Source organism: Danio rerio, chromosome 4 (assembly GCF_052040795.2).
Source record: "Danio rerio strain M-AB ecotype USA chromosome 4, GRCz13ab, whole genome shotgun sequence".
Taxonomy (NCBI): Eukaryota; Metazoa; Chordata; class Actinopteri; order Cypriniformes; family Danionidae; genus Danio; species Danio rerio.
In genome coordinates, this window is record NC_141024.2 from 14,248,000 (window position 1) to 14,271,382 (window position 23,383).

General features: G+C 32.6%; 1 protein-coding gene and 1 long non-coding RNA gene across 53 annotated transcripts in view; both read left to right on the top strand.

Moving 5' to 3' along the window:
- Nucleotides 1-23,383, top strand: part of LOC147844665 (uncharacterized) — an 892,045-nt gene that overhangs the window by 489,765 nt on the left and 378,897 nt on the right. The window lies entirely within an intron of this gene.
- The window catches only part of nrcama (neuronal cell adhesion molecule a), an 81,450-nt gene that overhangs the window by 52,012 nt on the left and 6,055 nt on the right, over nucleotides 1-23,383 (top strand). For 5 of the 52 annotated variants that reach the window (XM_087246784.1, XM_087246787.1, XM_087246786.1 and 2 more), the window contains 26 exons: nucleotides 103-225; nucleotides 469-639; nucleotides 1,200-1,259; nucleotides 3,212-3,323; nucleotides 3,605-3,789; nucleotides 4,291-4,422; nucleotides 5,036-5,179; nucleotides 5,264-5,375; nucleotides 5,944-6,107; nucleotides 6,248-6,395; nucleotides 7,032-7,156; nucleotides 7,317-7,346; nucleotides 8,042-8,143; nucleotides 8,229-8,426; nucleotides 10,359-10,429; nucleotides 10,537-10,759; nucleotides 11,715-11,830; nucleotides 11,924-12,128; nucleotides 12,212-12,334; nucleotides 13,995-14,171; nucleotides 15,873-15,908; nucleotides 17,860-17,928; nucleotides 19,211-19,333; nucleotides 20,135-20,290; nucleotides 20,912-21,043; nucleotides 22,077-22,155. In XM_087246784.1, coding sequence (XP_087102910.1) covers nucleotides 103-225; nucleotides 469-639; nucleotides 1,200-1,259; nucleotides 3,212-3,323; nucleotides 3,605-3,789; nucleotides 4,291-4,422; nucleotides 5,036-5,179; nucleotides 5,264-5,375; nucleotides 5,944-6,107; nucleotides 6,248-6,395; nucleotides 7,032-7,156; nucleotides 7,317-7,346; nucleotides 8,042-8,143; nucleotides 8,229-8,426; nucleotides 10,359-10,429; nucleotides 10,537-10,759; nucleotides 11,715-11,830; nucleotides 11,924-12,128; nucleotides 12,212-12,334; nucleotides 13,995-14,171; nucleotides 15,873-15,908; nucleotides 17,860-17,928; nucleotides 19,211-19,333; nucleotides 20,135-20,290; nucleotides 20,912-21,043; nucleotides 22,077-22,155 — 3,316 coding nt within the window. 52 annotated transcript variants of the gene reach the window in all.

Sequence of the window (23,383 nt, forward strand, 5' to 3'; positions counted from 1 at the left end):
TAACTAACCACACAACATATTGCCACAGGAGTGTTTTGTTGATGTTTGTGCAGTGGCCTCTCATCCTTTTCTTTAAACTGAAGGCTCAATTCTGTTTCATAGGGTCCCCCTTGTGGTCAAAAGAGAAAAACGAACCAATCACAGTGCAGAGAGGAACGTCTCTAATACTGCAGTGCAGACCCCCAGCTGGCCTGCCTCCTCCTATCATCTTCTGGATGGATAACAGTAAGAAAATATCACATTTATAAACATGCTGACAATAGCACACCAGAAGGCACATTAGCGCTGGCAGCAACTGAAATGCACATTTGCTTATGTTTTCATATACTTTACATGGTGACCAATGTATGTAAATTAACTGGAGGTCATTGTTTTTACATGGGCCTCCTTTTTGGCACATAGTGACCTCATATGCTCTCAATAATCCCAAATTAAAGGCACAAATCTACCAAATGCATTGTTTGTCAGATTTCCAGAGACTTCCCCAGAACAGTCGTGTGTCGCAGGCTTTAAACGGAGACCTGTATTTCTCCAACGTGATCATGGAAGACACCAGAAACGACTACATCTGCTACGCCCGCTTCCCACACACTCAGACTATCCAACAGAAACAGCCCATCACCGTCAAAGTGCTGGACAGTAAGTGTTGTTAGACTGCTGCTACAAATAGAGGCACTCATTTCAAACAGACATCTATGTCTATCAGTTTCTTTATGTTGAATTCAAAGTATTTTCGGAGTTAAACATGTTCTGCTGTTCTTACGCATATCAGTCGATAAAATTTGGACTGTTAAATCGTAATATGCAGATTTATTTATCAAATCAATCACTAATAGTTGCATATTTTTATTTTCACTTTAAGAAAACCCTTAAGTGAAGAACATTTCGTAAGACTTTTGCTGTATTGTTGTATATGTGATGTCCAAAATAATCAAAAAGCTGCAAAATGTAAAATTTTATGCATTTTTAATTGCTTTTATATGTTCATTTTGTTCAATATTTTTTAAATGGTCTAGATACATTTTGTTACAGTAATTGTTTACGAAAACATTAATTTGACAGCCCATGAAAATTATAATCAATAAATATCAGCACTATGGCTTTGTTTTTTAATGCTTCTTCAGTTTTCCTGTTTTTTTCCTCCCCAGAACCTTAAATGTCAAATCATTGCATGCTCATTATTTTTTGTTGTATTCCAGTTGAAGCTATGAATGACACTGTGTTGGCAGCTTTTTTGAATGGCTCAGATTTTTGGGGTGGTGAGTGCTAGCAGAACTTCTCCAAGTGAACCCAGCCTTCATTTTCTCCCATCCCCTTGTGTTTCTGCCTAACCAGGAAATAATAGCTCATTTCCTAATATACTATATTACTTACAGTACATAATCACAAAAAAATAACCCACTTCTGTAGAATCCCAACACTGATCCCAAACAACTTCTGCATTTGGTATTAATCTTCATCTCATTACATCATTTTTAATGATTTTGTCTCACTGACGAAAGGACTGAAGCCAACACTACAGGAGTTGACTATCATGAATGACTTTATATTTTGTTTTATATAAGATTGCTGTCAGTCCTTATTTCTTTTTTAATTAATGTTTAGTGTCTTTAACCTTCTAATGGTCAGTTTACTAATCTTTTTTTTCTGTTTCTGAATACATGTTTTAGTGTTGCATAATAAAATCTACTTGGCCAAAAGCATCATTATATAAGCAAATAAGTTTATTGCAGTAATGAATCAGTCTTTCCAGGATTTTGCAAGTCTAAAGATTCATGAGATCCAAAAAGAGACAATTTCACAGGTTTTTTGTGTATTTTCGCATAAAAAAAAACTAAAAATCAAGCAAAGCTTTAATAAAATCCATCACAAAATCAGTTTAAGCTGCATATAAATATATATATATATATATATATATATATATATATATATATATATATATATATATATATATATATATATATATATATATATATATATATGTTCCTGCAAAACCAATTGTTTGCCTTTGTCCCATCAGACTCAGTTGATGTATTCCCGATAAGAGAATGGTTTACCATCTTCTTTAGTTTTTTTAATACACATACTTGTAGATACAGTGTTAGGGTTAAAGTACTGACTGAATTTTCCCATACCAAACAACAATTCTAAGTACTATTTGCACACGGTTTGCTCTTATAACATGTGATGTGCTCTCAGATGGTTTTACTCACATACTTTCAATGGATTTTGCGTTGCTAGGTATGTATTCTGGGTTTAATGTCCATTAAGAAATGATTCAGTTTTCAAGAAAGAAACATTTCAGTGGCCACATTGTGCAGGGAAAACCCCAACACTGGCAACACTGTTTCAGGGTCATATAGTGGAGATGCTCCAATAACTAATAAAGGAACTTGGTCACAAATAAATGCAACTCTTTATGTAATAAACTTTCAGACATGGTTGTCAAATCAATGCCATGACTAGTGCTCTCCATAAACAGGGTGAAAATGGTTGCTATCTAAACTACTATGTAAAAGAAGCCTCATTTCAATTTATTAGCCCAATGAATCTTTCCATGGTTGTCCTGGAATATGTCCATGTGATACCATACATGTTTCAATGTCAGTTGTTTTTGTTTTTGGCCAGACAGTGTATATGCAACACCATATTACTATGAAATATCTCATTTCAATTATATTTAGGATCCTTCCATTCACTTTTAAAGGCTTGTCCATTAAAAGGAAGCAATGGAAGGATTGAATTGTCTGTCATTCAGTATGAGGTTCACTTGATCAAAGACATGAGGGTGATTTTTAGCAAGGCTTGTCTTAAATCAATAGATTGTTCAACTATTTATTCAAGTATTTTTTTTTACTTTATGCTGTTAAATTTGATCAATCATATTCTAACTGTACTGTACAGCAGGGATGTCTAAACTCTGACCTGGAGGGCCGGTGTACTGCAGATTTTAGCTCCAACTTGCCTCAACACACCTGCATGGATGTTTCTAGAAAGCCTATAAAGAGCTTGACTAGCTAGCCCAGGTGTATCTAATTGTGGCTGGAACAAAACTTTGCAGGACACCGGCCCTCCAGGACCAAGTGTGGACACCCCTGCTTTACAGGATACATCTTGATTTTACACACCCAAGCAGAATCTTTTCCCCTACTATGAGTGCTGGGTTGATACAGTAAATGTCTGGTTATAAGACTTGTCTGTCTGATTGTAGACAGTCCATCTGGGGAGAGAGTGCCCTCTTTTCTGCATCCACCAGGAATGGAAAGTACCACCATGGTCTTGAAAGGAGATACGCTGGAACTGGAATGCATTGCAGATGGCCTGTAAGTAGCAGGAAGTGGAACACTGGTTTAAAGATTGCTATTGTTCAAACTACTTATTTAAAATGAGTTGAAACAACACAATTATTGAGACTTAATTGTTTTATGTTAAGTCCAACTAAATTTATTAAGTTAACTTAATTGATTTGCGTTGGGACAGCATGAATGAATTGTGAGGAACCCTTCATTTTTTATAGTGTGGGATATTTTTGTGATCATATCCATTTCTGACTGTATTAAAGAATTTGCATAAAAATATTTGAGTTTTTTTCTGTGTTTTACAGTCCAACGCCAAATATCTCCTGGACTAAGGTGAACGGGGAGCTGCCAAGTGGGCGTTTTTCATTTTACAGTTTCCAGAAAACTCTGAAGATAAAAGAGGTGACAGAAGCAGACGGGGGAGATTACCGATGTATAGCCAAGAATCGCATGGGGAGCAGCCAACACACCATCACCGTAGTGGTCAGAGGTCTGTCACAGGACGTCTTTTCATGTGTCACATCTCAAAAAACCTGTTTAGTCACATCATTCACTTGACCCCAGGACACCTTCCTGTACTGTTCATGGATTTGTGCTCGTCTGAAAGACTTTTTGTGTTTGCTGTTGTTCAGAGAGTATCCCTGGGTTTATCAAGTATAACTCAAATATTCATTATAATACACAGCGTGGAAAATAAGTATTGAAGATGTCACCATTTTTCCCAGAAAACATATTTGTAAAGGTGCTGCTGATTCGAAATTTTCACCTGAATTTAATAGCAACCAAATAAATCTATATACATGTATACAAAGAAAAGAAATCTAATTAGTTTACAAATGCAGTCATTTGTAATAAAACGAAATGACAGGGAAAAAGTATTGAACGCATGAAGAATGCTAAATTTTTGAATGTGAATTTCCAAGAATGTATATGCAGATTTTCACATTTTGTTAGTCTGAATTTGTCTGACTTCTGTCTTTCATGTCCACAGCGGCTCCCTTTTGGATCAGTGCCCCTCAGAACCTCATCTTGGCCCCAAAAGAGACTGGAAACCTCACCTGCGATGTTGATGGAAACCCTAAACCCACAATTACATGGTCTGTCAATGGAAATCCCATTGAAAGTACGTAACACCCACTCACTCATTTATATTTCTGGTTCCAGTGTTACCTATTATTTTCAATAAGTAATACTAATATGTATTTATGATTTATTTTAGAGAATAAGTTTGCTTGTACAGTGCATTTAAAAACAGCAACAATTCACTGAACAATAATTATAGGCAATGTTGTTATGGCATTATATACATTTTCACCACTACCACTTTTATTTTTATTTACCACTTTTTAAATTAAATTAAATTAAATTAAATTAAATTAAATTAAATTAAATTTAAATAATTTAATTTTATTTTATTTTATTCTATATTATGTTATGTTATGTTATTTTGTTTTGTTTTTTATTATATTTTATTTTGTTTAGAATTTTTTATATTAATTTTTTATTTTATTTTTTATTTTATTTTATTTTATTTTATTTGTTTCTTTTCTTTTTTTTTATAATCCTTTAAACAATGTCTTGTCATCTGTTTTTGTATGAGTGAAAAATATTTCTCTGATTAAATTAAAAAATTACATAATCGGATATATTTAAACATGTCCCCGTTTTTAGTTAGTACCTCAATGCTATCTACCTTTTATTATTTATTTATATATTTATAACTGGTTTGTTGAAAGGCTCACATAATGACCCAAGCCGCAAAGTGTCAGATGGCGTCATCACCCTCAGTGACGTTCAGACAGGCTCCAGCGCCGTCTACCAGTGCAACGCCTCTAATGATTACGGTTACCTGCTGGCCAATGCCTTTGTCAGTGTACTAGGTTAGTTGTATACATTTGCTTTATTCTGTTCTGTATTTAAAACTATTCAACATGGCAAAATTATCATATCATATTACATTTCAGCTGAACCACCAAGAGTGCTGACGTCTCTAAATCACGAGTACTCAGTCATCAGTAACAGCAGAGCTCTGTTAGACTGTGCTTCTTTTGGCTCGCCACTTCCAAAAATCACATGGTAAGACTTGTTTAAATCTGTACATTTGTTTGTCTCTAAAGCTTAGAAGAAGTGGCTTCTACATGGTATGAACATGCTTTTTCTGATCAAAGGTTGACACACAGTATTACACTTTATTGTTTCCTCCTGTAAGGATGAACTCAAAAGCTTCTCTTGTGGCTATTCAGAGTTTCTCAAGACTCATTATTTTGTCACACTCGACGTGACTTTTATAGGAGTGTTTACTGTAATGCACAAGTACTATTAAGTGAACAAACATGTTACACACTGGAAACCAAAAGCAAACACTACTATGATTTTTGATTGTATTCTGTGTGTTTTGGTACAACAAAGCAGGACTACATGTTTTGATGTATTTTGAGGGTCAGTAGGAAGAAAGTAAGGGGTATATTGTGACAATTTGAACCTCTGGGTGTCATCAAAAGTGGCTTAAAGCATTTTTAAGTATGCCTGTATTATGATTAATCCACTTGTGATTGCATTGATGAAAATTCATATCAATACCAGGTGTGTAAACCTATCCATCAAGGTGTTAACTGTGTGGGGGCTGTGTTTCTGTGATCTGCAGGTTTAAAGACAGTCAGAGTATACTGAACAGTGACTTGTACCACATTCATAAGAACGGTACATTAGAGATCAATGTAGCTCAGCCACAAAACAGCGGCAAGTACACTTGTATAGCATCAAACAATCTTGGCAACAAAGAGAATCACGTCCACCTGCAAGTGAAAGGTGAGTGAGAGTTAAATTGAATTTATGTATATATTAAACAGGTGTATTTGTGAACATTTGTGAATGTATAAAAGACTAAAGGATATGTAAGTTAGATACTGCCGGATGAAAGATTGATTTTGTTTTCTGTTTCTCCACAGAGCCTACACGAATCATCAGGCAGCCGGAGTATAAAGAGGTCCAGAGGAACTCCATAGCTGTGTTCGAGTGTAAGGTCAAACATGATCCCACTCTCATTCCCTCCATGATATGGCTTAAAGACAACGGAGAGCTTCCTGACGACCCTCGGTATGACCTGGAATCAGTGCTGTGATCGCTGATCAAATATAAGCACTTTCTGAACCAGGGCACATTATAGATTGCTATTAATTTAATTTAATTTAATTTAATTTAATTTAATTTAATTTAATTTAATTTAATTTAATTTAATTTAATTTAATTTAATTTAATTTAATTTAATTTAATATTTTAATTTTGTGATTTTTTTGTTTGATTATTTTATTTTATTTTTTATTTAATTATTTATTTATATATTTGTTTGTTTATTTATTAATTAGTTTTTTTAACATATGTTATATATTCAGGGCCTATTTATAATTTTTAATACATATTTTTTTATTAAATCCATGTATCCACAATATTTAGAGAACTTATCATCGCAAACTTGATACTTTTTGATTGTATCAAATTTAGAAAAAGATAAAAAAAAAAATTCTCAATATTATTTTTTTAAATGGTTAAATACTACTACTAATTTAGTAAAATATTCAATGTCCAGTAAATTCAGAATTGCTTTAATACTAAAATGTCATCTCGTATCAAAAAGCTTGCCAGTTTGTTTCTTTGTTGCACGTCTCAGATGAGTTGCTCTGAAAGACAGCCTTTAGCTGCTTGTTTTCGACTGACAGCTGTGTATGTTTGTAGATTTGAGGTTGGCTCTGATAGTCTGACTATACATGATGTGACAGAGGATGATGAAGGCACCTACACCTGCATCAGAAACACCACCCTGGACCAAGATTCAGCCAGCGCCACACTCACAGTAGTCGGTAAGATTGATTCATACATCATTGTCCCCTGCTTCATATGCACAGTATATAATATGGCTTCCATAGTCAGTGCAGAAAAAATGGTTGGTTCTTTAGATTTGGAATTGTATTGAATTGTATAATTTACTTTTGACTTCCTCAAACCTGCTTTCCTCATCAGAGGCCACACCAACACCAACTATGATACTGGGTAAACCTCACTTCTTTAAGTTCCCAAACAGGTCCCAAACCCATCTGATTCATATGTATTTTTGCTTTATTTTTGGTTTATCCACCATCACTTTCCTTATGTGCTTTATGAATGTGTTATGTGGACGTTTACCATTAATATACAAACTGTTAAAGGCATCAATGACAATTCATGACTATTATATACATTTATATATTATTTACTATTATTACTCAGTGGTCTAAAAAATTAACCAAAACAGACAAAAATAACACGTTTAATCCTGTTTTGCATAAGCCCAGACCTAATTAGATTAAAATACTGCATTACTGTGGAACAGCTTTATGTACTGAACTTGTTTCTTGTCTGCTTTTATTTGCCGTCTTCATATTTAAAAAGCTTCTTTGATACAATCTTATTTGTATGACATTCTATGAAAAATAACAATGACTAGATTTAACTTGTTATGGGTTATATGGCTCAAATGGTGAAATAATTATGCATTCAAAAGTAGCACAATTAAAACTTGCCAAGTGTGAACACACCTTTACCCATTGTAAAATCATGCCTTTAACAGAACGTCACGTTTTCCACTGTGACCTATTTAAGTTTGCCAGTCTATATGTGCTTCATTTTGGCTTGTGTTGCATGTTTATAGTGTTACAGTGCTCTTCCGCTGGATCGAGTTTTGTGTCTCATAATAAATGGTTTTGCAGAGCAACCGGACCCACCAACTGACCTGGAGCTGACTGACCAGCGCGAGCGCAGTGTTCGGCTAACATGGACCCCTGGAGATGAACACAACAGCCCGATTAAATGTGAGGTTACAACTTATGTCAGTTTTGTTATCCTCATACTAAAACAACAGAAATGTTCTGATGCATTTGTACCTGAATCCATCAGTGTTCCTGATCCAGTATGAAGATTCACTCCATGAGCCTGGAGTCTGGCTCAATATGACCGAGGTCTCGGGAACCAGCACAACAGCCCAGCTGGAGTTGTCCCCCTATGTGTATTACTCCTTCAGGGTTCTGGCACTCAATGGCGTGGGTCTGAGTGAATCCAGCGATCCATCTAGACAGTACAGAACCAATCCTGCAAGTGAGTAGCACTATCAGGTCCCACTTTATATTAAGTAGACTTAACTACAATGTACTTGCATCAAAAAATAATACAAGTACTTACTGTGTTCATAATGTATGGCAGAACACTTGAGGTGGGATATGGGTCGGGTTAGGGACATGTTTGGTGGTATGAGTAGGTTTAAGGGTGGGTTAAAGTGTAATGGATGGTCAACAGTGTGATGTTACAAATGTTATTACAGAAATTATTACATGCAGGTATTTAATCAATCATAAGTACAATGCAAAAACCATCCATTTACACAATAAGTACATTGTAACAAGTAATTAATGTCAGTGTAAATACATATTAATTAAGGTGACCTAACATAAAGTGATCAAGATCAAACTTTGAACGTATGTGTACCTTTAACATTCCCATTAAATTATATAATGTTATTTTTTAAATGTTCTTTGAATATTCAAAACATCCTATTTTTGATGTGTTAATGTTATATTTTGGTTATAGTAATGTTATTCAAAATGTTTTCACAAAGTTTTAGTCTTATATTATAATTTTAATAACATTATTTAAACGTTATTAGAACATTTCATCCTTATATTACATATTATATACTTTATCATATACGTAAAGTTTTAGTCTTATGGTATATTAATAATTTAAAAACATTATTTAAAACATAATTAGAACATTTCATCCACATTATATAAAAGTTTCCTTAAAATTCTGAGTAAAATATAAAAACATTTTTGTAAATGATTCTTAAACTGTTCATAATATTCTGTTTTAGACAATGTATTAACATAGTTTTTTTTTGGTTATAATTATGGTATTCAAAACATTGGTTATTAAAACATCCCATTCACATTATTGAATGTTCTAAGAGCATTTTTCTATCAACCTTACAAGGATGTTCCAAAACATTAATTTAATTACATTACATGCTAACATTCAGACTGTTTTTAAGTAACATTATAGAAAGTTTTGGGAATGTTCCCTGTTAGCTGGGTAAAACAGGCCTCATTAAACTCCCCTAGTATTAAGGTGCATTTTTTGTCAGTCCAATCACCAATTCAGGTGTAAATGGGGTCTGCAATGTTTTGAGATTGTCCACTTTAAGTTGCTTCCAGAGGCAGTCAAAACTAGGGCTGCACGGTATTTATTCTGCAATATGTTTTGCGATATGAATAACTATTTGGAGAGAATTTATCATTTTAGACTGATTGGGATGATTCTGTAGGGGAGCGCATGTGCATAAAATATAAGAAACAATCTGCAAGCGTAGATAAATTCAATAAAGAAAATTATACTAATTAAATAAACAGCGTTTGATTGGTTTTTTTTTTGATGAGTCGAACTGTATTCGGGTTTACAGTGATTAAATATTTCAATTTAAGATAATACATAGTCTTCGTTTTATTAACAATTTAATCGTTATTTATTTGTCATAGTTACAGGTACAGTTTCTTATGCCTGAATGCTTTTAAAACCCTCAAACTGTAACAGGCCTTAAAAACAGCAAACTTACAACCCAAATTTAACATTGCATATGCTTCGGTGTGACTATTGTCATTATTACAGGATGTGTTAAGAGAAAGGTATTAATTTTTTGCAGCACTGTACCAAAACAGATTAGTTATGATCAAAATTGTAGTTTTCATCTGCAACTTTTTTATTTACTTGCTTTCTGCTTGTTCATAACATGCAAGGTTTTGTTCATTCAATAGCAATCATGCCAATAGCACTTCTTAAATATACCTGCTGTTCCAGTAAGTAGGAAAACTGTAGCAATTGCTCCATCTAATTGCACAAAAATCCACAGCAAGAACATGTTTCAGTCACAAATCACACATGCACACATCAATAAATAATCAGAAAGAGGTTCAAGGTTGAAGTTGGTTAATACTAGGTGGTAGCTTTATATATCAAGTCTGATTTTGATTTTCACAGAGCCTGATGTGAATCCATCAGATGTTGAAGTCAGTGGAACATCACCTGACACTATGACAATATCTTGGAGGGTAAAACGTTTCACTTGATTGCATTCAGTACTTATTTATTTTTTAAATAGAGTTCATAATGAGTAACAGATGACTGATTTCTCTTCGTTTTAATGTGTGCTTACTAGGAGCTGAGTGGCCTTGAGTCTAATGGTCCAGGTTTACAGTACAAGGTGAGCTGGAGAATGAAAGATGCGGAGCAGTGGACGACAGTCACGCTGGCCAATGTCTCGCAGCATGTGGTGACAGGAACACCCACTTTTACACTTTATGAAGTCACTGTACAGGCGGTCAATGATTATGGAGAAGGCCCCAGACCAGAGGTGGTGCTGGGATACTCAGGAGAAAACTGTAAGTGGATCTATTTATAAAAGCAAAATATAGAATAGTATTAAGGATATTAAAGGGATAGTTCACCCAAAAGCTGAACATTCTGTCATCACTTACTCGCCTTTTACTTGTTTAAACCCTTTATGATTTTCTTTTTTCCATAGCAATCTTCCAAACCTAGTTCATTGACTTCTATAGTAGTTGTTTTTCCTATTATGGAAGTCAATAGTTACAGGTTTCAGCTTTTTTCAAACTTCTTTTTTTTGTGTTCAGCTGAATAAAGAAACTCATAAAGGTTTATAACCACTTGAGTGGAATAAATAGTGGGTCAGTTTTCATTTTTAGGTGAACTAGCCGTTTAATATTAATGTTTTCATTATAAATATTATAGTATGCTGATTCCAGTCAGTTAACATTTTCATCCATATCTGACAGATTTAATTTTAGCGCCTTTAATGTGATATTTTATTATGTTCTGGTATTTCTAATTAATTATGTTGTTTTAATCAACCTGTCTGTTTAAAATTGTGTCGGTCATAAATCTACACTTAATTTATGTACAGTTATGTAAATATTATATAAGTTACACAGTTTAGATCCCTTGTATTATTATTTGTTAAATGTAAGTATTATTATTATTATTATTATTATTATTATTATTATTATTATTATTATTATTATTATTATTATTAGTGGTAGTAGTAGTAGTAGTAGTAGTATGTATTTGAAATTGCATTGCAGTCCACTGCATCAATGGAGATAATAGAGAGAATATGCTAAATGTTTGTATATCTCATAAAAATATTTTATTAATTTTATTTATTAGTTGTAAGTATCATGGAATACAGTGTATCCATAAACATGGTATCATTAGTATCAGATCATGGAAAGATAAAGATAAAAATAATTAAAAATATTTACATTCTAAAAAAAGAAAGGAGATAAGTAATAATTTTGTACGTTTTTGTCATCTCAGCACCCACAGTGGCCCCAGAGAACGTAAAAGTTTCAGTTCAGAGCGGGACAGAGGCTGAAGTGCACTGGGAAGCTGTTCCTCTTTCATCAGTCCGGGGTCGACTGAAAGGATACAAGGTGCTTACTGAAATCTATGCATTTACAGCTATTACTCAACATCTTTTAAGATCTTTTGAGAACCTAAATGAAGACCTTTTTGCCGTTTGGTAGGTGACGTATCAGAAGATGAGAAGTTTACACAAGCAAGACTATGATCGTGAGAATCCCCAGGTGCTCATCTTCAGTGGGGAGGAGACTGTGGGACGTCTGCCAGACCTTCACCCCTACAGCCATTACAGACTCAACATCAGAGCCTTCAACGGGCATGGAGACGGACCCTCCAGCACTGACCAGCAGTTCCAGACACCAGAGGGAGGTACTGTAGAGTGTAGAGTACCAGATACAGTATATGCTGATTTTACAATAAATTCAATTAATCTAAATAGTGCTTTCTTTTAGTTCCTGGGCCTCCTACAAATGTAAACATCCGGAATCTGAACCTGGACTCTTTGCTGGTGGAGTGGACACCACCTTTGGAAGACAACGGACACTTGACTGGATACTTGTTGAAATATCAGCCAAGTAGGTTAAAGTTAGAGCTTTTTTTAATTCAAATTTGTTTGCTGGTTTTGGCAAGACGTTGTAGGTGATAAGGGTAGAAAATAATGCCTAGTAGTTATTAGTATATTTCCACAGTTTATTGATGTCATAGTGCAGGGCTGTGCAAACTTTTTTGCGTAAAGGGCCAAAAACAGATTATGAGCCGTGGGCTAAAGCTAATACCAAACTATATTACATGAAAGTTGCCATGGTTCATTTACGAATTTATTTTATAAAATTAAAAAATAAACCAAAAATAGAACTTTAAATCATATTAAGTAATGCAGCATAACTTTTAAAATGATAACTTATTGCAGTAAAAACATATCACTGAACAGTGGTTGTGTTCAATGCTAAATACACCAGTTCTTACCATGATTTGCTCACCAAAGTCTCTGCATTGTCCCCTATTCATCAGGTGACAGTATGTACATTTAAACTTTATATTTAACAATAAAACAAACAAAAGCTTACATTATATTTGAAATGACAATCTCTAAACCATCCCCATCATTCTCTGTCTCTTCTCAGATGGGATGGTGGGCCAAATCACGGGCCCAAGTTTGGGCATCTCTGGCATAGAGAATTAAAAAAAAATGTTTTACACGTTTTCTAAAATGTTATCCAAAAATGCTAATTTATAATTACATATGCACTATTTTGCATACTTGTGCCAAAATCTTGTTTTTATTTATTTATTTATTTATTTATTTATTTATTTATTTATCATTGACACAGTAGATTCAAATATTTTTTTACATGGGGGACTGAAAATCTCTTTTATGACGTGTAATTTAGAAAATACAGCCAGAAATACATTAATTTTTTTATTTTGTCGTAGAATAAAATATTGTATTATCTAGGCAACAGTTGAAGAAAAAAAAAAAACAGCTCTCCTGTGAAATTATTTACTTTTTTTATACTTCCCAAGTGCTTTGCAACAGAGAGAGAGAGGGTTTAACACATTTATATTCTCTAGCCAATTGAAAAAATATAAGGAGGCTAATAATATTGACCTTAGTTTTTAATATTATTATTTTCAAATATGTTTTTTTTTATAAAACCCAAAGAAAAAAAGACTTTCCCAGAAGGCAAATATAATAGGAAATACTGTGAAACTTTTCTTGCAGTTTTAAACAGCACTTAGGAAATATCTAATAATAATAATAATAATAAAAATAATAATAATAATAATAATAATAATAATAATAATAATAATAATAATAATAATAATAATAATAATAATAATAATAATAATAATGATAATAATAATAATAATAATAATTAAAATAATAATAATCTTTATTTAACCAGGTAAGTCAATATCTGAAGAAGATTTCACATGTTACAGAAGGGCTAATAATTTTCTTATTATTAGCTGGGGAACAAATCCCTTTGTAAAAATCTTCAGTTTAAAAAAAGAGTAACAATCATTTGAGGGATAAGAGCCTGTAAAAATATACATTATAACTGAAATCCACAAACACAAGTTTTATTTTCCCTTATTATCCCTCCCCACTTAGACTAAAAAAACAGACCCAAAAGGCCCAAACTGTACAAACTTAAAAGGTGCTTGAGTGTAAGTCACTCCTTTATGATCTCTTACACCTTTCACCTTCTCTGTTTGAACTCTCTCTTGTAGTCAATACAACAGAAGAAGCTGGACTGCTCAAAGAAGTCCTTTTACCAGCAAACGAGACCAGTTACACACTCGACAAGCTTACGCACAGCACACACTACAAGTTCTTCCTGAACGCCATGACTGAAACAGGCTCGGGACCTGCTGTCACTAAAGAGGCCTTCACAGAAGTGGACGAAGGTGAGGACATGTTTTGTGGTTGACTTTAACGATGTAACATTTGCAGGATTGGCTGCAAGGATCCAGACGCAGTAGGTAGGTTTGTGTAAAGGTTTGTGCCATGGTAGGAATGCTGTTCTAGGAATGCTGTGATATTGGAGCTTTTCAATGAGTATGTTTACATGGACACCAATAATCCAATTTTAATACGATTAAGACAACACTTTGATTAAGAGTCTACCATGTCAGCTGTGATTTGAGATTGCCTAAATTAGCATGCATACAATGTTCCCGAATGAAAGTGAAACTGCCAAACTGCAGTTAGTTGAAAAATGAAAAATAAATACCTGAAATGACATGAAACTCTGGAGGAAATGTGGATAGCGTGGTGCAATGACGTTAATCTAATTAGGTGCCATTTAAGGCAAATAGTTCAATTATTAATGTCCATGTAAACGTATAGTGTTTCATGACAAAAGATTTTTAGATTTCTAATTGACTACAGGTCCTTATGATGAGTTTAGAATTTGAGGATTAGTATTATTCAGAATTAACCCTCATTGACTCATGATTTATAAAGGATGATCCAAATTTATGAAATGTATGTATTTATTTTTCTAATAAAAGGACATAAATAAGAATTTTTATTCATTTTACTTTCATAAATGTTTAGACATTTTTCTTATTGGAATGGTTTGTCAGAGTTATAAATCTCTGTTTATTTATTTATTTATTTATTTATTTATTTATTTATTTATTTATTTATTTATTTATTTATTTATTTATTTATTTATTTCAATAGATAGTTATTTAAAATTGACATCTAATTAATAAGAATGACATCTAATTAATAAGAGGCTTTTTGACCTTTTTTTTACATGAATAATATAATAAGTTATTTTTTAAACTAAATTAAATAAAAACCTACAATAATTATCATTATTATTTATTTTTTTAACCAATATTCTTGATATTGACATTACATGTTTGGCACCTAAATATAATCCATTATATTATCCAAACATAAAACATGCATGCTATTTTTGTAATGACTGTTTTGACTGGTCAAAACAGACCTAAATGCATTGCCAACCTGATTTCACCAAGTAGGACATGTTCCTGGATTAACATCTATGTTGATCATGGAACAACTTTCCAATAAGCCAATCAGAGTTAAGGGATTAATTTAACATTCATGTAAAGTTTAGGCTTATGTTTAGGTTTATGCACTTCTTAATTATTCTGTTTTATGAATAATTTACAGTTATGGTTAGGTTTAGGGGTAGGGAAAGGGGATTACTTTTTCGAAAAAAAAGATGTTCCAGGATCAACATAGATCCTAATCCAGGATCGCATTGTCCTTGGCAAAATTATGACCTGCTAAATACATAACGAGGGTGTAAAGAAATTTCTTTTTATATATTTGTTTTTAAATACATATCAATCATTGACAATCATTTTGTTCCATCTGTAAACTAATTTCTCATTTTGATAAATATGCTTCTTAAGATCTTCTGAATGCTTTAATAAATGTCATCCATTAAGCTATTATTTAATGAAATACTAATTTATTATGATGTATTCAAATGCACCCTCCAACAGCAATATATTTTGTGACAAACGCATTAGGGAAATACTCTATTCTAAACTAAATTTGCCGCTACTTACATCCCCCCTACCTTTGTCTTCTTTTGTCTCTCTCTCTCTCTGTTTTCTCTGAAGCGTTAATTCGACATCCCGCAGTAGAGGCGGGTAAAGGTAACACCAGTATGAGGCTGATGGAAATGCATGCTGGTTGAGCATCAGCTGAGAGAATAGAAAGCCACCGTAGCACTGAAACAGAGATACAGTAGATACATATGCATGAATCACCTCAGGCCAGAAAGCTTTACACCTGACCGGCCTGCTCCATATGCCATGGAGGATCATGTTAGCAAGATGCAAATTTCATCCCACTGCTTTCATTAGGGCTTAGCTAGAGCATCTGTTGTGAAAAGGAGAAGTTCACCCAAAAAAATGCTGTTGCTTGAATGCCTGTAAAACACAAAAGGAGAATTAATGATGAATCTTCTTGCAGGTGTTTTCCATTTGGTATTAGATATGGAAAAATATATGATAAAAATTATGTTTATCTGCATTTATTAGGTATGAAGACAAATATTTATGTTTTTTTTTTCAGTAAAGGTCTGATAACATTTCTTCCAATTTTAAATAAAGCTATTGTCCTTTAGTGTGTTTTGTGATTTTATGCCAGAATAAGTTTTACATTTTTAATTTTAGATTTGTATGATAGTAACTTGGTAGTTTACAAAAAAGTCTTACATTTGACTAAATGCTTTGATTAAATGCAATGAAGTGAAGAGTTCATAGTCATTGAGTTGAATCAGTTAGTGAATCATTTCCTCCACATTTTATTATTTTATGCCAAAAACTGTTTTAAATTATGTTTTTATTTTATATTTGGATGATAGAAACTTGGTAGTTTACAAATAAAGTAATGCAATTTTATAATTGCTTCAGTTGAACCAAATGAACTTAAGAAGTGTTCATTGACATTGAGTTGAATCAGTTGGTGAATCATTTCCTCCGCATTTTGTTATTTTATCCCCCCAAAAAGTTTTTTAATTTCATTTATATTTTATATTTGGATGAGAGTAATTTGGTAGTTTACAAAAAAAGTATTACATTTGACTAATTGCTTCAATTGAACACAATGAACTCAAGATGTGTTCATTGTCATTGAGTTGAATCAATTGATGAATCATTTCCTCCGTATTTTGTTGTTTTATGGCACAAAAAAAATTTAAATTACATTTAAAATTTATATTTGCATGATGCTAACTTGATACTCTACAAATAAATTACATATTTTTAGTAATTGCTTCAATTGAACCCAATGAACACAAGAAGAGTTTATAGTCATTACGTTAATCAGTCGGTGAATCATTTCCTTCGCATTTTTTATTTTATGCCAAAAAAAAAAAAAGGTTTTAAATTATGTTTTTATTGTATATTTGGGTGATGGTAACTTGGTAGTTTACAAACAAAGTATTGCAATTCTTCTATTTGCTTTAATTGAATCAATAATCACAAGTGTTCATAGTCATTGAGTTGAATCAGTTGATAAATCAATTCTTCCAATTCAGTTATTTACATAACATCACAACTGCAACCAAAATGGCATACTTCTTCTGAGTAACCTAAATTTGACCACTAAAATGTTCACTTTGTTACCATTCATAAATCTATTAATCAGACTAAATTAGTGAATCATCATGTTCACTCATAAAGTAAATCATAAGGATTTTAATACTTAAAACTTAAACTATGACACAAGCATCAAGTGATCTGGATATATTGTCACTTTCTGACATTAACAATTTGGTCATTGCTTATTAAAGACGATGTGAAGATAATACAGCTATATTCCATAATACAGTCAAAAATCCTTGAAGTTGAATTTTTGGGTGAACTAACCCTCCTACTAGTGCTGAAGAGTCATTAGATGTTTTATTTCAGGGTAAAGTAACATTTGTTAGTATAAGATTAAAGTTAGAGTACAGTTACTCGCTGTCAACTGCATGTTTCTGCATGCTGTAAACACTGATCTGCATTTCTCTCCATCACTGTCTTGTGTTTTCTCACTCTCTTTCTCTAATATTGTGTGTGTTTCATGTTGTGTGTTTCACTATTCTCTGTATGCTTCCAGGCTCTGCCCCCCCTTCACCACCACCACCAACTCCCCCTGTCACTCAATCTTTGCAGCCCCCGTTTCAGGGTACAAGCATCTGCCGTCTCGTCACCTTTTCTCTCTGTCCTTGATTGTTTTTGCTTGTATGAGACTGTGCTGAACAGGAAACTGTAGATCATATATTAATGAAAGTTGGTGAAACACATCACAGAGAGTGTCGAACTCAGTTTGATTCATGATTTGTGATAAAGTGTTACAGTAACAGTACATGAATGTTAAAATATTAATATGTAACCAAAACAAAATGATGAATGAAGGGACGCGCTAATCAAGAGCTAAATTTTGCTACCTTAATTACTTGTTAGTTCATGTTTTTAATTAATGTATTAATTAACATTTAAGTTAAATCTAACCAACATGAACTCATGAGCTGTTCATGTATAATTATGTCATGACTTTACTTGGAGGGGCATGTCACTACTCATGAACTCCTGTGTTTAAACTGTTCATGTTGATGTTGACAGAACACATATCTATTGTAATTCAGTGTAAACACACTAGATGGACATGCATAAGGAGTTCATGAGTAGTTAAGAATGGGTTAATGATGATGTGTCCCTCCAAGTAAAGTCATGATGGTTAAATTAACTAATGTGGTAATTAATACATTAATAAACAAACAATCATGTACTAACAAGTTATTAAGGAAGCCGTTATTCACACATGACTCATGTTTTTAAAAATAGTTCATGATTAGCGCGTGCATTAACTCATCATTAGTTCATGATAATGCTTAGTTGACATATTAACACATCATTCATGTACTGCTATTGTAAAGTGTTAGTTTTTTTCAGTGATGCATTAAATTGATCACAAGTGGCAGTAAATAGATTGTAATGTTACAAAAGTTTTTTTAAAAATTAGCTATTTCTATTCATCAGAGAATCCTGGGGAAAGGGATCATGGTTTTAATTGCATATTAAAGCAGAAACATAGTTTTTAAATTATGATTTAATTTCATAGTGTTATTGTTTTTTCCATATTTTGCAGTTTTAGACACATACTTACAGTAAAATACCATAAATTGTTCTTTTTTTAAAAAACATAACATTTTATTGAACCAAACTTTTTAAAAATACTGTAAAATACATCTCTAGTGGACCCAAACAAACACTTGCAACAATGCATAAATGTATTCAGAAATACAATATTAACATTAGTGGCAGTTTGAAGAACTTAATTGTATTCTGCAGGTTACACATTTATCCTTTTTGGGGGGCCGATAGGCATTCAAATATTTTGTACAATAGTTGTTCATTCATCTCTTCGTAATATATACATCGATTGTTATTTCTCCTTGCTTGATCAGCGCCACCTGCTGGTCCGATGTTTGGAAACGTGAACTCCTCGGTGAAGGAGGACCATGCAGTCATAAGCTGGGAATACTTGGGGCCCGATGGGAATGTTTATGTGGAATATGTTGTTGATAACAGTAAGATTTTCCTAAAAAATTTCTCTACGTTTCTATATAGAAACAGCGCTAAAATTAAGTTTCAAAGATTCAGTTGATTACTGTTTTTGTAGCTAAAGTATGTTGTCTAATTTTAGATTAATTTTTATCATATGGGTCAAAGATGAAAAGAGGTTTCCATTATAAAAGTAAAAGTGTAATACAGCTTTATTTATTTAATTATTTACATTTTTAGAGTTTAATTTTTACCTTGATTCACCAAATGAAGAGTTCAGATGCAAAAACCTCTAAGTGCCATCAGAAATTCATTGCAAAATTAACATTATTCTCATCCCCCTTTGTTTATGTTGATATTTCACTTTGTAGACCAGGAAAAGGACTTACTCTTTGCTATAAAAGTGAAATTACTGAACATACACACAGGACCCTGATAAAAATGCTCATTTTAGAGAAATATTTCAGACGGAATTTAGAGGTTTTTGCATCTAAACTCTTCAATTATAGATTTTTGAACCCAACTAAAATGAATTTTATGCTAAAGTAAATCTTAAACTCACTTAATTTTAATTTGTTGGAAATGTCATTATGTTTTACTAAAACTTAACTATAAATCTTTTTCTATAAAGGTATGCCAAAATAGTTTTTGTAAGTATAATTTGATGTGAATCACATCTTTGACCGATATGTAATGAAAATATCTGTATCACATTTGATTATTTTTTTTAAAGATTGACTTAATTAACTAATTAAACATTTTTATATTTTGCCTGGGCGATTGGTTTTTGCCATAATCTCTCCCCTGCCGTCGGCCCTTTTCTCCAGGTAAAGAACCCTGGAAAACCGAGTTTGTAAATGGCACTCGGACATTTCAGATTAGAGGACTAAAGCCGGGGATGTCCTATAGGGTCCGATTGGTAGCCAAAGACCATTCAGACGCAACCATCCACAGTACACAAGAGATGTTGATAACAGTTCCAGGTGAGGAGAGTGCCAGCGTCCAACTCACCTCTCAATCATCTGTCAAGCCCCACCCAGACTGTAGTTATAGTTTGGTGTTATTAACAAACGACGCATGGTTGGACTCCAGATGGGTTTATGGAATTGTAGTTGCATGCAAGACATCCATTGTCCATCATGATCTTGCATTGATTTTAATGCACTTCCCTAAATCCATATAGGTTTTTTTTTTACTTATTCATTTGGTTTGTCTTATTTATTTAGTTTATTTGTGTCATTTAAATAATGTTGATCTTGGCATTCAAGTCATTTATATTTTGGTGGTGATTCGATTTTTTATTTGTGTGCGTATTGTTATTGTTTTTTATGACATCTGCATGAAACTGAAAGAAAAGTCCAAAGTAGGGAGTTATTAACAAATTATGCATGGTTGAACTTGGCGGGATCATGGAAATAAAGATGCATGACAGAAATATGAGTACACTTTTGGTTATTGTCATAAAAATGCATCTTTAATTTTAAGTCTATTTACTGTTCATTCTGTTTGTTTTTATTTTGACATACGCATGGCAGCTATTTTTTTATTTTTTTTAAGTTTGAATTGGTTAATTTTGTCTTTTGTGTGTGTATGTGTGTGTGCAGCCATGACCAACAGGCAGGCTGAAATAGCCACACAAGGTTGGTTTATCGGTCTGATGTGTGCCATCGCTTTGCTGATCCTGGTGCTCCTCATCGTCTGCTTTATAAAGAGGAACAAAGGAGGCAAATATCCAGGTATGTGAAGGTGCTATCTGATGTGAGAGGTTCTATTTAAGTAGTTAAACTTCATGTAACGATTTACTGATGCTGTCGCAAATTAAAATGTTTTTTTTTTTTTCATTAAAAAATCTGTTCAAACAGAACTGATGTTTTTAAAATGTTTGTTAAGTGATCAAACTAAAAACATTTAATAGAGGAAAAATTTGGTGAAAAATAAAATCTTAGGCTATGTTTATAATAAGTGCGTTTTGTTTTAGCATAGCATTAAAAAACAAATCTTTGTCCATACTACTAATATATATTTAGAAAAGATATCACATTCACACAATATGAATAAATATGCACACCTTAACCTAGAAGTTGCTGTAAAATTATAGCAGTATACATTTGGTATAAACATATTTTAAACTGAGTTGAGAGCAGGAAAAATTTGGCAGCAAATCCTTTAAAAGTTAGATGTATTAGAATAAAACAAAATAGACATATAGATTACTTGATAAATTGTATGTTTATCAGAGAAGATGGGGAAATTATTTGGCATTTTTGGAGGAAGAATAAGGTCACTAGTGAGACTAACAGTAAAAATGTAATTATCTTATTTGATTTGTTTATGTATTATTATTATTATTATTATTATTATTGCGCTATTATTTTTTACATTTTTTATTTTTTTACTAGTATGTTTTTCTGTTTGTGTGCTTTTTCATTTATTGAGTTTATATTATTTATGTATATTTACTGGATTTATGATAGCAACAACTGTAACTGCCGCTGTTGGGGAAGGGAGGGGAAAGGGGTTTTAAAAGGATGTAAAAGTGTGTAAACCGATGGTACTGTTAAATTATTGAAGAAAAAAAATAATCATAAAAAACAATAAAACTAAATAAATATCTGAAATTATAAGCAACTTTGCATTTCTCAAAGTCTGTTTTAGAGGGAAAGTGTGAATGTCTACGGTAGAAACTGAACTAACCCTTAAAATTTCTGTACAAATATTGAATTTGTTGGTTTAACAATGTAACTTTTTGTGATTTTTCCAAAAATACAGTAAAAGAGAAAGAAGATGCCCATCAAGACCCAGAGATTCAGCCTATGAAAGAGGATGATGGGACATTTGGGGAGTACAGGTGAGGAAATGTACTTGCTGAACTGCATTATTTAAATCACATTGATCATAATTGATAAGAAACAAATGCTTATACTTGCACCAAAGGTAATTGTTGTTGTGGTTTCACGACTCATTAAAAGCAAACTTGCTTCTCTTGCTCAGGGAATCAGATCGTAATTTTTTCATTCCTCTGAGATGAGATTAAACAGCTTTGGCACTTCCACAAACAAACAGCTCAAGGAAAGCAGGAACAAACTTTTTTTTTTAATACGTCATAACATTTCTTAACCAAAGCTGTGTTTTATATGACTGTAAATCAAAACAAAGACATTTGATGTTGGATTCATTGCTGTGATTTGTATTGTTTTGTGTCATCATTAATATTTATTGTCACTAGTTATATTTATTACCATTAATATTTCGTATTTATTGTTTTGCATTTGTGTGTGTTTTTCATAATATGTCTGGTCATTGTCATAATTAATGCCGTGTCAGTGCAGTACATGAAATTGGAACTGGGGTAAAGTGATTTAAGACTTAAATTAAATTCTGTATTAAATATTACTGGATATAAGTTAAGGCTTTATTTAAGAATTATGTATGAATGGCTTTTTATTGTGTTTGTGATACAAAGAATTGCTATGTGTTATGCTAAGACAAGGAATAAATACAATACTGTATGTTGTCTTACATGATTATGACTATATAGTCTTGGGAAATGTAATATTTATATACAGATATAGTCAAAACGCCCATTCTTGTCTCAGGACAAATTTGATTTGAGTTCCATCATAAGTGTCATTTAATTACTTGGTGTGCGTTTCCCAAACAACAACAAAACTCATGGCTGAATTATCATAGTATGATGCATCATTTGGGAAATGAATGATAAAGCGATTAAATCATAGTTTCTCCGATGCAGATCTATTGTTTGAACCTCCTTAGTTATAATGTAAAACATCCATAATGACGCTCTAAGCGAGGCGGAGTAACACCCTTAGAGAAAATGACCATAATTTTTTGTATAAAATTATATTGTTTTACACACACACACTTAAAAAAAAATCCAATATTAGTTTTGGGTCACACTTTACAATAAGGTTCATTAGTTAATGTTAATTAATGCATTTACTAACATGAACAAACAATGAACAATACATCTACTACTGTATTTGTTCATGCTATTTAACGTTAGTTAATGAAAATACAGTAGTTCATTGTTAGTTCATGTTAACTCATGGTGCATT